Consider the following 15005-nt stretch of genomic DNA (forward strand, 5'->3'; position numbering starts at 1 on the left):
AAATTAGAATCGGAGCTCCTGGAAGAACCATTTGCCCAGTTTTGAAAAAGGGTCCAACCCGAAACGTCAACTCAAATTTCTCTCCACGGATGTTGCCTGACCTGCTGAGTTTTTCCAGCATTTTCTGTTGTTATAACCATTTGTTCTTTCCTGTCTTGTACCTTACCTCAAACTTTACTTCCAATCTGGCTTTGAATTTCAAAGCAGGATCCCTCAATCCATTTGATAACCCAAAGGAATGTATTTGCTGATTAATTTAAAAATCTGGTTGAAACATCAAATTGCAGAGTTAAATAACATTCAAGGGAAGCTTTGCAGAACCCTGGTGGCTGGTGGTTCCATCTATAAAATAATTATAAATGTACTGTAATTCGGTTTTTAAATAAACTTTTGCAAACTTACAAATTGAGTTCTTCCTAAATCCTGTGATACTTGACTTGAAAATAGCCCAGGATAGTGAGGGTGTGCTGAGAGTGCAGATAAATGCTGGCCTTGCCAGTGACACCCACATCCCATAAACAAATGTAAAAAATACTAAGCTCACCCTCTCAACTTCAGCCTCCAATTATCCCATCACCCTCTAACCCGACTTGACTGGAATATGTAACTGGGATACCCTAACAATAACAGCAACAACAATTTATACTTATATTTATATAGCGCCTTTAATGTAGTAAAACGTCCCACAGCGCTTCATAGGAACGTAATCAAAGATTGACACCGAGCCAAAGAAGGAGACATTAGGACAGGTGACCAAACACTTGGTCAAAGAGGTAGATTTTAAGCAGAGGCTTAAAGGAGGAGAGCGAGGTGAAGAGGTTTTGGGAAGGAATTCCAGAGCTAAAGGCCTAGACGACTGAAGGCACAGCTGCCAATGGTGGGGCGAAGGAAGCAGAGGATGTACAAGAGACCAGAGTAACATTCTACTTGGCATACATGTCAACCAGCAGCTTCTCACCCCACTCGTCAGCTCAGCGGTGTTCCATCAGAAAAATCCGCTTTATTTTTCACTGGGGGCCTGTCAGAGAAGTTACTTTCTCTTACTATTAGTTGCGCACCAATCTGGAGTAGAAAAGTTTTAAGATGAGCTGATGGTTTCGGAGAGTCGTCGCTGCAGTTATGCTTATTTCGTGTTTGTCAAAAGAAGTAATTTATGGCAAATCAGCTGGTAAAATGCAGCTTTTAGTTTTTTTGTTCCTTATCTGCAAAACAACTTTCCAGGGCATGTCCAGCTGTTGGCTTATGTGAACATAAATTTCTATTAAGACTAGTTACAGTATAACCAATTTTTTTGAGATGAGGATGTTTCCTAGTGTGAATGCATTAGCTGGCTTTTTTTGAACATTTCTGTCACTGCATTTATGAAATTGCCAGGATTTGGAAATAAAGTAAGAAGTGGGGTTGGTATAATGATGAATTTTATTTCATTTCTCCTTTCCTCATTTCCCTGCCCCTTCCCCCACCCCCACTTATGTCCAATTACCCCATCACCCTCTAACTCGGCTTGACTGGAATACTGTAACTGGTCTTAACTCCCTATGTGCAATGCTACAGAAAATGGACTAGTACATTATAAAAATACTGGTCATATTGCAGTGATTAGGAAGGGTGTCAGCTTAATGACGGTAAACAACTCACTTTTTCTTCTCATTGTTTATAATGTCATCTGAAGCACTTGTTCAGGTTACTAACCATTCCCAAGCATCTATTATTCTCTATAATTCAGATAACATAGTCTAATAGTTATTTCTATTGTTGATTTGGAAATTTGATCGATCACCAACTAATGAGCACATATTATAAAAGTCACTTCCTGCCTTGAATCCTTCAGAGGAAACAACTGTGTTAGATACAGTAGATGTCAAATGAACCAAATCATGATGGAAGTCATGTTCTGCTCTCGTCTGACTTTATTCAAAATGAGTTTAAAACTATTTTTTGTGTTTTATTCTACTTATTATATTGAGGCAATGCCTTGCTTGGAGCATCAGAAGGAATTTCAGAATTTGTGCTATGAGTTTATGGAACAACAGCTGAGCTTTGAGAATGCCCAGAAACGCTGTGAGCAAGGAGGTGGGCATCTCGTCGTCATCCAGAATGAAATAAAGTACTACTTTCTGCAGAACCATATGCCAGCCGATAAGAAGTGGTGGATTGGATTAGTTTCATCGGCAAAAAAATCAAGTCAGAGACCAGATGTCCCAGGTAAGAGACAGACACGTGAGCAGTAGAAGGATTGGTGTCGAGAAAATGTCAGAACCATAAGCCTCATTTGAGGTCAGACTGGCATATTCAGATGATAGTGGAACTATTGCAATGGGCAGGTGGGTGGGTGCCCTTTTTTATGAAGCAGGAGAGGGAACAAGTCAAATATGGGCAACAACTTTTTTCTCTGTTTATGCTCTCAAATTTTTGATCATCACAGCACCAGAGCAAGTAAGAGAAGGAGATGTACGCCTCCCAGACTTCTACTGAGGGCATGTGAGAACATTTTGGAAATTACTTTCTAATTTACCAAAATAAAATTAAAGTTTCTATTCATTATTCTCCTGGCCAGTGAAATAGCACCAACTTCACTACTCTCTGTAAATTTCAAGGAAATGTAATAGTGATTTAACTTCATTTATGCTTTTAGAAATTAATTTTCCATGTTTCAGTGGTTAACAAATTGAGACCGTTAGCTGAGGTATGCATGGCTGAAATCATCTGTCTTGATGTGCTCTCATTTTTACAATAGCTGTACTTTGATTTATTCATACAATCAGTGCTATCCTGGCTGGATGGATCGGAGCAGATTCCCAGTGATGGGATTTCTGGACAGGGGGCAAGTTTATCACCCAAGTGTGGCTACATCTCCTGGAAGAGTGGATACCAGCAGTGGGCCACAACCAGCTGCAGCAAGGAGTTTTCCTTTATCTGTGAATTTGGTAAGGAACACTTTGAATTTCCTCCCAAAATTGAACTGTCTTAAGAAATGTATAATAATCAAATTGTTACAAGCACATTTTTTCTAAAAAAAAACAATCATAATATAATTCCAGTCTTTGGGAACGAAATGTCCTTGGTAGCTTTCAAAATACATAGGGGTAGAAATTAGTCTCGGACAGTGGTGCAAAATGGCGGTATCTAATCGGCCGACCGTTATACGCAGCGCCTGATATTGATTGACTGCAATGGAACTGAATATCAGGCTCTGCATGTGACGGGCGACTGATCGATACCACCCGAGACAAATTTCTAGGCCACAGTTTCTGCATCACAACCACTGAACAGGTGCTTTCTTATTCCGTGTTTTAGAAAGCAGGACTGGGTCACGCAGGTTTTTTTTTTAACTCACATATTCTCCGCACAAGCACAAACAAATTTGTAATTTCTTTGCTGACGGAACGTTGTTGCACACTGAGTAGCGAGTAGTGACTTGTTGTGGAAAATTGCTTCGTCATTTCATGGTTTGGAATCTTATTCTCTAAAGGCTGCTAATGTAAAGAGAACCTTCCTATTGAGTATTTCACTGGGTGAATCGCACAGCCACTTAACAGGCAGTTATGGGACAATATTGGTCTGGGAGTAGGTCACCTATCCATCTTCTCTTTGCTGTGATGGGGCAAAGAGGGTTGCAAACACTCCAGGATTATCCTGGAGTCTCCAGGAATTAAAGAATAATCTCCCTGAAACCGCTGTGAGCAACCCAGGGAAAAAATAATTGGGACATTAAAACAATTGTGTGCTTTTTTTTCATTTTCTTCAAACACTTTTGTTCATTAGATATAAAAATATTGGAGATGGGGAAAAATGTCTGTTTGACTGGTGTGGTTGGAAGCGGGAGGTCATGTCATGAAACCTCCAAGAATATGTCCAATCAGAGTTGGCAACCCTTCAAATGTAAAACAAACAGGGCATAGTAGAAAATAAAATATTTCACATTGTAAATAAACTCATAGTGAGAATCTTGCACAGTGAAACGTTAATATCCCATTGCACAAAACTTGATTGTCAAAAGTACTCATTTAATAACACTATTCTGAAGTTCCCAAAGTATTTATTTGCTGATGTATAAATTTCTGTGGGGTTCTCCTGATCGTCTGCCGTAACTTCAGTTACCTTGGAGATAATCCAGTGGTGATTCACCTGAATTATATCTGCGATGAAGGCACTGAGTTATCACAAGAAAGCAGACAAAGTTGGGTTTAATCTACACGTATAGGCCAGATCAGGTAAGGGCGGCAGGTTTCCTTCCCTCAAGGACATTAATGAACCATTAGTGAATCCAACAGCTTCCTGGTCATTATTACTGGTACCAGCCTTTTATTATGTGGCAGAAAATAAACAGCCTACAGTGTGTTACGCTAGTAACACTTTGACCAATTGAGATGATCCTATCAGTGGTTGGTGCATGTAGCCTCAAGGTGTATTACTGCCCTGGAAAAACCCTATAGTGTGTGTTGTTCTTCACAATATATAGAAATATTTATTTTGAACAGGTTTAACGCCACTGCTAGCAGAGAGAGAAATTTCAAAAAAACACAACATAAAATAGGAGCCCACAGCATAATTTCAAGGCTATAGATTTTTTTTACTTTTTTTATGTTCATGTTACCAGTTGACAGTTTTACCACGAGCGGTGTTGTGGGAGGCAGCAATAAACAATCACCATATAATTAGACCAGAAAAGACACTGGGATTAATTTTAGCGGTTGATACAGGGAAATACGATAGTCTCTATAAGATAGGGCCACTAAGTGATTCACAAGATAAACTCACAGGTAATGACAGTGAAATGGCAGAAATATTGAATTGTTACTTTGGTTCAGTATTCACCAGGGAGACTAATAAGGTGGGCATGACATTAGAAGAAGAGAACAATAAATATATAAAAATGTTTAAAGTACAAAGAGAGGGGGGAGATAATTGATAAACTAATCTTAGAGAGGATAAAAATCCTTGGTCCAGATGGATTGCACCCATGCATATTAAAAGAAGTTAGGGAAGAGATAGCAGAGGCATTATTACATATAAATAAACATTCACTAGAAAAGGGAATAGTGCCAGAGGACTGGTGGACAGCTAATGTGATTCCTATATTTAAAAATGGAGATAGAACAAGTCCAGGGATCTACAGAACAGTTAGCTTAACATCGATGGTAGGAAAGACAATGGAATCTTTACTCAAGGATGTAATTGAAAAACATCTAGAAACTGAAAATGTAATAAAGAGCAATCAGCACAGATTTCAAAAGGGAAGGTCATGCTCGACCAACCTTATTGAATTATTTGAAGAATTAACAGAAAGAGTAGACAAGGGTAATGTCGTGGATGTAATATATTTGGAATTTCAAAAGGCCTTCGATAAGGTACCACACAGTAGACACATGACTAAGGTCAGAGCATGTGGAGTCAGGGGACGGGTAGCAGAATGGATAGCAAGTTGGCTACAAAACAGATATGAGAGAGTAGGGGTTAAGAAAGAGTCTAACCACCTTCCCTTGACATTCAATGGCATTACCATCATTGAATCCCCCACCATCAACATCCTGGGGGTCACTATTAACCAGAAATTTAACTGGACCAGCCACATAAATACTGTGCCTACAAGAGCAGGTCAGAGCTGGGTATTGTGTGGCAAGTGACTCACCTCCTGACTCCCCAAAGCCTTTCCACTACCTACAAGGCACAAGTCAGGAGTGCGATGGAATACTCTCTATTTGGTTGGATGGGTGCAGCTCCAGCAACACTCAAGAAGCTCGACACCATCTAGGACAAAGCAGCCCACTTGATTGGCACCCCATCCACCACCTTACACATTCACTCCCTTCACCACCGGCGTACCGTGGCTGCAGTGTGTACCATCTACAAGATGCACTGCAGCAACTCGCCAAGGCTTCTTCGGTAGCAACTCCCAAACCCGCGACCTCTACCACCTAGAAGGACAATGGCAGCAGTCACATGGGAACACCATCACCTCCAAGTCACACACCATCCTGACTTGGCAATATATCGCCGTTCCTTCATCATCGCTCAGTCAAAATCCTGGAACACCCTACCTAACAGCACTGTGGGAGTACCTTCACCATGCAGACTACAGCGGTTCAAGAAAGTGGCTTGCCACCACCTTCTCAAGGGCAATTAGGGATGGGCAATAAATGCTGACCTTGCCAGCGACGCCCACATCCCGTGAATTAATTAAAGTAAGTGTAGCTACTCAGACTGGCAAAAGTAGGAAGTGGTGTTCCACAAGGATCGTTCCTGGGACCACTGTTGTTCACAATTTACATTAACAATTTGAACTTGATAATCAGAACCACAATTTCAAAATTTGCAGACGAAGGAAGAATGCAACAAAATACAAGACGACATTAATAAACTTGCAGAATGGGTGTGTAATTGGTAAAGGAATTCCAATATAGAGAAGTGTGAGGTGGTGCATTTTGGTAGGAAGAATAAAGAGGCCACAAACTCATCGGAAAATAACTGTCTAAATGGGATAGAGGAGCAGAGGGATCTAGGAGTACACATTCACAAATCACTAAAAGTTGCAACGTAGGCTAATAAGGCCATAAAAAAGCAAAACCACTGGGGTTCATTTCTAGAGGGATAGAATTGAAAAGCAGACAAGTTATGTTAAACTTGTCTCGAACCTTGGTTAGACCACACCTGGATTACTGTGCACAGTTTTTGTCTCCATTTTATAAAAAGGATATAGAGGCACTGGAAATGGTGCAAAAAAGATTCACGTGGATGATACCAGAACTGAGAGGATACACTTATCAGGAAAGGCTGGGGCTCTTTTCTCTAGAAAAGAGAAGGCTGAGGGGTGACCTGATAGAGGTCTTTAAGATCATGAAAGGGTTTGATAGGGTAGCCTCAGGGAAAATGTTTCCACTTGGAGGGTCGTCCAAAACAAAAGATCATAAATATAAGACAGTCACTAATAAATCCAAAAGGGAATTCAGGAGAAATGTCTTCATTCACAGAGTGGTAAGAATATTGAACGCGCTACCAGGAGGAGTAATTGAGGCAAATAGCATCGATGCATTTAAAGGGGAAGTTAGGGTTAGATGGTGAGGGGTGGGAGGAGGCTCGTGTGGAGCATAAAACCGGCATAGACGCATTGGCCCGAATTGCCTATTTCTGTGCTGTAGACTCGATGTAACTCAATATATATAGTGCCCTCTCTCTATAAAATGTCATGCCCTCACACTTCAAAAGGCACATTTTGTATAAAACATAAATAAAGCAACTGAACAATCTTAAAATTATTATACAAAAAGAAAGAGAAATCCAATAATTTCCGACTGTTTTTTGACCTTTAGATAACCTAAACTCTCTCCAAAGAGAGGAGCCAAACAGCTGCTAATTTAGAGAAACTTTCTCCTGCAATAGCCTCTAATTGACCGGAGGAATATACCTATTTAGATCACTTCCCCACAGGGCGGATTTGAGCAGTGGCCTCATGGCAAAGGCCCAGTTAACAGCTAAATGTCACAAGCTACCTCCTGATCCCTGATTACTTGTAACAATGGCACAGAAGAGCAGCTGTTCTTAATAAAGCCCTTTTGTATTATCAATTTTAAGAATATGCTTTGTAATCAGAGCAGTTAGCTCAAATGAATAGGAAGGAAAGTTTATATACATCACACACTTAGAAATAGAAGATGGTTAATTATTATTTGAAATAGAAGATGGTTAATTATTATTTGAAATAGAAGATTCTCTAGTTACCATTCTCAAATTATAAATGACAGTGCTGATGTTTCCATGTGACATTGAATGATGCTGTCATTCAGTTTCCATTTAATTTAGCAAATATTGTTTATCTACTGTTAACAATTAATAATTTAAATATATTCTGCTGCCCTCATGAAATGAATGTTTATTTATAAAGAATAATAGTGAAGAGTAAATATTAATAAACTGAGTACTTTACCAGGTTCCTGAAATATGAAGTGGAGCCTTTGTGGTTTGTTCAATGCTGTGTCTAATTCATTCTGTTTACTTTTAGATTGCCATATTATTTAAACAATTTGCCCAATAATTATGAGCACACAATAATTGTCAGGTCTCAGGGTAAGAAATGATATAGAATTTGGGCTGTTCTGATACTAATGTCTTCAATACAATGCTCTATTGGTTCAGGTCTACAGCTGTCACAGGGCGTGACCTCTTCAATATTGAACATCCTCACCATCTCATCAGAGCGGCCACATTACATACCTTCTAAAATTTTATGCTCAGTTGACACTGGCGATGGTCACGTGATTAATACTGAGGTTCCAGAGCAGTGAGTAGATCTACATTAGAAAAATATGGTATTTCCTTCTTTTGAAAATGATTCTATACTAATTAGACAAAAGTAAGAATTAAAAAAGCACTTTTCTCAGCGTCATATATAAATTGAGTGTAAAATGTGAGTAGCATAAACATTAGTGGGGTTATAAAGCACCTTGATTTTGAATAATAAGGTCTTGTTTCCATTGCCCTACTGAGGTTATAATTAAAAGGTAAAATCTGCTCAGTATCTTCTCAGACACCACAACCATTACACTCTAGCTACAGGTCTGACACCTTGCTTGGCTCCTGCCTGGCTAAAACTCTAATTGCCTTTCCCAGGAGATAGTTCCTGACCAATATTCGCCCTTCAATCAACAATGCCAAGATTAAATTATCGTCCTTCTCATTGGCAAGCAGGGAAGAAAGGGTTAGGGTTAATAAGTGTTGTTCAGACTGGAGAAAAGTTGGAATTGGTGTGCCCCAGGGGGGTCAGTGCTGGGTTCACTTTTGTTCTCGGTATATATTGGACTTGGGCATGGGGACAAAAACATTTGCTGACAATATAAAAGTAGGGGGTTTGGCCAACAGTGAGTAGGACTGTAAAAGGCTTCAGGAGGGTGTGTGAAAATATAAGACTGGGCACAACTGAGCTTAGATTAGGTCATTACACAGAGTAAAGTGGTCCAGCAATGGGCCTGGGGGGTTGAGGCATGATACGGTTTTGTATGATCAGCATTGCAACTTCACAAGAGAGTGTGAAAAAAGAACAGTGGGGCTCAACTGGACCAGGTTGTGGGGCCAGTACCAAGGCTGGACATAAAATTGGGTGAAAGTGTACAAATCTTTGTGAAATACTTCAATATCACTTCATACTAAGAGATGGGCTTTGAGGAAATGCACTGCTGCAAAGGCGGCCAGTGGCCAATGGAACTGCGTGAAGCCATAAGCTCTCAATACAAAATAGCATCTAACGTACGTGACACTTAACATTGAAAACACCGATCGCAGCCCCACAACAGGTATTACAGTTAAACGTGGACACTGTTAAAATGAAATTCTCATAAAAGAACAATTGTCAAAGGAGTTTTCAATGTATTTTGAAATGAAACGTGGTGATCCACCTACTGATTTTAGGATATAAATAGATTTTCAAATAATCAACTCAATAAATATTTTTTGTATTCTGCAATCTGTCTTCTTTAAAACCTCCCTATCTTATTTAAATTTTCAGAAGATGCAAAATGGGCAACAGGGAAGTAACCAGTTTGTTACATAATTGGGGAAGACTTGATGACTCACAGTCAGTTGTAAAGACCTGTGTCATAAGTGCTTTTTACAGATATTCCACTATTCCTTGTTGTACATTCTCTTAACATGAGATAAGTGGGGATCCGTTTGGCTTGTTAGAAAATCATTCATTTATTTAACTTGGTATTTGGTTTGAAGGAGTATTAATTGTTCTCCTCCTGTCATGTGAGCTGGCTTTTTCACATCTCGCCAAAGGTCATTTTGAAAATCCCCCAAACTGTATTGAAGTATCAAATTCATGGTTCTGTCACACAGTATTAGTTACACCACCAAGTTGGCTTTTTGACTTGATATAAGGACAAAAAAAAGTTCTTCTTTTCAGCTACAGAGAGAAATTTGACTGCAACTGGTACAATTCTAGACAGCAGGTGCTGTTGCTGTAAAACAGTTGAGTATAATAGTTTTGTAAGTAGCCTCAGATCTTTTGTGAGGCAAAAAAATGTGTAGGCCAGTAATAAGGAATAACATTTATATTCCATAAATATCAGACAACATGAATTTATTCTGCACAGTAATCAGTTATATTCTAAAATCAGAATCACATCCTGAGAACTGGGCACGATTTTGTTAACATTGTCTTCATTGGGTGTCACTCTGATGCTAAAGACAATTTGTAATGTTATGGTACCATAAATGGCGTCGGTATCTGTGCATGTTGTGGCACAGTATTGCAAGCGCTACATGTCATAGCACAGTGTTGCCTGTCCTACATTTTGTATCACTGATATAATTTTGGCCTTTGTTACCTCTAGACTTGACTATTCCAATACTCTCCTGGCCGACCTCCCATCTTCCACCCTCCATAAACTTGAACTCGTCCAAAACTCTGCTGCCCGTATCCTAACTCACACCAAGTCCCGTTCACCCATCACCCCTGTGCTCGCTGACCTACATTGGCTCCTGGTCTGGCAACGCCTCAATTTTAAAATTCTCATCCTTGTTTTCAAATCCCTTCATGGCCTCGCCCCTTCCTATCTCTGTAGCCTCCTTCAGCCCTACAAGCCTTCGAGATCTCTGCACTCCTCTAATTCTGGCCTCTTGTGCATCCCTGATTTTAATTGCTCCACCATCGGTGGCCATGCCTTCAGCTACCTAGGCCCTAAGCTCTGGAATTTCCTCCCTAAACCTCTCTGTCTTTCTCTCCTCCTTTCAGATGGTCCTTAAAACCTACCTCTTTGGTCATCTGTTCTAATGGCCCAGAAATTCGGGTTGGAGGCTTCCCGCGGGTGCAAGCCTCCGACCTGCACTTAACTAGCGCACCGGCCGTTGTGCTGTGGGCCCGCGTGGGATTCCAATCCTGGGCCTGCTCCAACTGCCGGCGGCAGTGCTTGCGTATCCCAGGGGCGCAGTTAGTTCGAAGCGTCCCCTGGGATCACGTGGGCCATGGAGAGCCAATGGTAGCAGGGAACCTGTATTCATAGATTTGACAGGAAGACCTGTCAAATCTATGAATACAATTCAGCCCCAAAACATAACTAAAACTTCAAATAATTTTTTTTTTTAAATCACATTTTTAAAATAAGTATAAATTACATAAAATAACTATTTTAAACAATAATTTAAATTTTTGAACAAATTAATTACAGTTTCTAACGGGGCTAAAAATAAACTTACCTTTCTTAAAGTATTTAAAAATAATAAACCTGTGGGAATTTTTTTTTAAATTTTACTTAATTCACCTCTTACCTGGAGTGAGCCTTTGGCGTAGCGGTAAGCATCCCCGCCGCTGGGCCAGAAGGTGTAGGGTTTCGAACCCCGCTCCAGACAGTCCCGGCAAGTGGAGTCGGAGCTCCGGCTCTAAATTCTGGGTTGACATCCAGCGGGATACTTGCGTCCGTGGGTGCGGGTGGCCCCCCCCCCCCTCGTATGGGTTGTGGGAGCCCGTAAAACCCTCCCGCCATAGGACTAACCACCCTAATGGCTGGTATGAAGATGGTTACGTTCACGGAAGGAGCGTTAACGCGGCCAGAAATCCTTCCACCACTTCATACAGTTCCCCAAAGGGAACAGTGTGAAGACACGTATGACGACGACCACTTACCTTGTTAAAAGCAGGTCTTGCGACTGCTTTTTATAAGCGTAGCTGCTGGAGACTTACCCTCCCGGAAAAACCTGGAAAAAAACCGGAAGTTCCAGGCGTACACGCTGCCTCTCCGGCGACGCGTTCGACCTGTGAACCCCTTCCTTTAAGGGAACGGAAGTTCCAGTTTCCCGCGCATGCGCAGTGCATGCACGAAACCAGCACTTTTGTTGGGCCTACGCCCTAACCCTAACCCTAACCCTAACCCAACGCGTACTCACCCATGGGGACCCGAAGTTCTGGCCCAATGTCTCCTTATGTGACTCGGTGTCAAATTTTGTTTGATAACGCTCCTGTGAAGCACATTAGGACGTTTTACTACATTAAAGGTGCTCTGTAAATACAAGTTGTTGTTGTTGTAGTGCACATTGTCAAAGCAAAGGCACATGATGTTTCAGAGTGTGCCGTAACAATGCAGATGTAATTACCAATGCTGTATCTGTTGATTACTGTATATATTTATATTAGATCTTTCAGGATTTCACACAGGTACAGAGGACCTGGTGTTTTCAATATCCACATTGAATGTCAGACCAAGAATGGCTATCTGGTAGCTGAAAAAACTGTTTTTATTCAAGAGCCGTCCAGTGATTTCAGTAGCATCCAGTGTTCCAGCTCAGACCAATCAGATGCTATTCCTACTTGTAGAGTTCGATATGGACATACATTGTTGATTCAAGTTGCAGTTGGAAAAGGTAGTGTTTGATGTCTCTCATAATTTGAATTCTACTGCATTCTGATAATTTTCTATTACAGCTTCAGGCTTTTTTAGCTGTTGCTACAATGTTCAAATCCTGGTTCTTATTACCTTTACACAACCAGTGTGAATCATCCAAAGTCTGACTGATTCAGACTGAGTAAATTTGAAAACACCAATCTAGTTTGGGCTCTTGTCAAAAAATTGGAGCTCAACTCTATTAGATACTATTGGAATGAGAAAATGAACATGGGGTATATTGCATTGAGTTACAACATGTTATCTTGAGTCTACAGCACAGAAACAGGCCATTCGGCCCAGCTGGTATATTCTGCCGTTTATGATCCACATAAGCCTCCCCCAACCCTCTTCATTTAACCTTATCAGCATATCCTTCTATTCCTTTCTCCCTTACATGCTTATCTAGCTTCCCTTAAATGCATCTATGTTATTTGCCTCAACTACTCCATGTGACTATCCGGTGTCATCCACAAATTTTGAAATTGTACTTCTGATTTCAGAGTCCAAATTGTTAATGTAATATTAGACAATATTGCTTCCAGATCCATATGGATCTCAAATCTCACCCTTCTGTGGGAAATCTGTTAATGGTTAAGGGTAAAGAACAAACAAATTAGTTTCACAATGAGCACCAGACTTTAAAAAAAAAATATTTCCTACCCAGTCCTCTCCCATGTCTTTCTGATCTGCCCTAATATCTCATATTCTTCTCATGTTTTGCAGATTCCTTTCAGTATTCCCTAGCTTATTCTCTGCATTCTTCTCTCTGTATCAAGGCCTCCTCCGAACCTCTTCCTGTTATTTTTTTTTAAGCATTGTTGATCCAGTTAAAAATAAATGTTTTATTCTCAGTGTCAGTGCCCGCAGTTAAGTGTAAAAGTGTTACACTATGCAGAGTTAGGAAGGCCATTACCACAGAACTGAATCCTAAAGTGTGTTTCCCTCAGCAGACTACCTCAGGAATCCAATTGAATTGAGAAATACTTGTAGACAATGATCACAAAATTCATTTTCAAATTTTCACAGGTGCCAATCTGATCTACACGGCATCAATTGGAACTATCACTCTCCACATGTCCACTGTACAACCAGGAATTATCTCTGTTGACAATGCCACTCAGCAGCTTATTGGACCGGGTATACATCAAATGACCATTCATGTCTTGAATAACTTGACATTGAAACAGACTTCTCGAAATATTAGCATTCATTTAATAGAGCCACTTGTTGCTTTAGAAGTCACATTAGGCTCAACCACTCTCGCACCGTTGAATGATCTTCCAATAAGTGTCACTATATTAGATGGTGGCCCCGTGAAGAGACAGTTTGAACAAGTTGCTGTGAATGCAAATGTCAATGCTGCAGTGATGCATTCAAAAGACAAGCGGAAAGATTACAGCACTCTAAGGAATTCTGCAGGTAAGAAACTCTTTGGAGATTTGTATTTAGTATCCACACAGCTTTATGCCATTTTACCATATGTTAAACAAAGAAACATAGAAACATAGAAGATAGGAGCAGGAGTAGGCTATTCGGCCCTTCGAGCCTGCTCCGCAATTCAGTGAGATCATGGCTGATCATCCAAATTCAGTACCCTGTTCCTGCTTTCTCCCCATATCCCTTGATCCCTTTAGCCTTAAGAAATATATCCAACTCCTTCTTGAATATGTTTAATGAATTGGCCTCTACTGCCTTCTTTGGTAGAGAATTCCACAGGTTCACCACTCTCTGGGTGAAGAAATTCCTCCTCATCTCTGTCCTAAATGGCTTACCCCTTATCCTTAGACTGTGACCCCTGGTTCTGGACTCCCCGACCATCGGAAACATCCTTCCAGCATCTAGTCTGTCTAGTCCTGTTAGAATTTTATAAGTTTCGATGAGATCCCCTCTCATTCTTCTAAACTCCAGCGAGTACAAGCCCAATTGACCCAATCTCTCCTCACACGTCATTCCTGCCATCCCAGGTATCAGTCTGGTGAATCTTCGCTGCACTCCTTCCATGGCAAGAACATCCTTATGGGATGTTAAGAGGAATAACATATATTTTCTTTACATACATCATCTAAAATATTACAATGGAATGATTTGCATACTGTAACAACACCATGCAGGTAAGACATAGACTGAATGCACCTGTGCTATTTGCCTCAACCACTCCCTGTGGTAGCAAGTTTCACATTCTTACCACTCTTTGGGTAAAGAAGTTTCTCCTGAATTCCCTATTGGATTTATTAGCGACTATCCAGTGTTGTCCACAAATTTTGAAATTGTACTTCCAATTTCAGAGTCCAAATCGTTAATGTAGTATTAGACAATATTGCTTGCAGATCAATATGGATCTCAAATCTCACCCTTCTGTGGGAAATCTGTTAATGGTTAAGGATAAAGAACAAACAAGGATAAAGGACTTATAGTTAACCTGTTATAACAAAACAATGATAATGCAGTCGATATATGCATGTAAAGAATGAAAGAGTTGCATTTATATAGTGCTTTTCATGACCACCAGATGTGGCGATAGTAGCAGGGATAACAAATTACAGATAAAATTAATTTAAAATTAAGAACTTGAAATGACAAAGCAAATAGAAATGGACAACAAAAAGCTTTGCAGCTTCTCTGAAGGCTGTG

At 40.3% G+C, this 15005-nt stretch overlaps 1 protein-coding gene across 1 annotated transcript in view; it reads left to right on the top strand.

Annotated features, from left to right (window-relative positions):
- Window positions 1–7: 7 nt before the first annotated feature.
- Window positions 8–15005, top strand: part of LOC147116614 (polycystin-1-like protein 2) — a 135851-nt gene continuing 120853 nt past the window's right edge. Inside the window, exons 1-5 of the mRNA XM_085991701.1 lie at window positions 8–2205; window positions 2766–2927; window positions 8134–8278; window positions 12125–12351; window positions 13401–13793. Of these exons, the coding sequence (XP_085847827.1) occupies window positions 1866–2205; window positions 2766–2927; window positions 8134–8278; window positions 12125–12351; window positions 13401–13793 (1267 nt within the window). The 5' untranslated portion in view covers window positions 8–1865. The remainder of the gene's footprint in view (window positions 2206–2765; window positions 2928–8133; window positions 8279–12124; window positions 12352–13400; window positions 13794–15005) is intronic.

Source organism: Somniosus microcephalus, chromosome 6 (genome assembly GCF_052327205.1).
Source record: "Somniosus microcephalus isolate GS21.2 chromosome 6, FLI_Smic_1.0, whole genome shotgun sequence".
Taxonomy (NCBI): domain Eukaryota; kingdom Metazoa; phylum Chordata; class Chondrichthyes; order Squaliformes; family Somniosidae; genus Somniosus; species Somniosus microcephalus.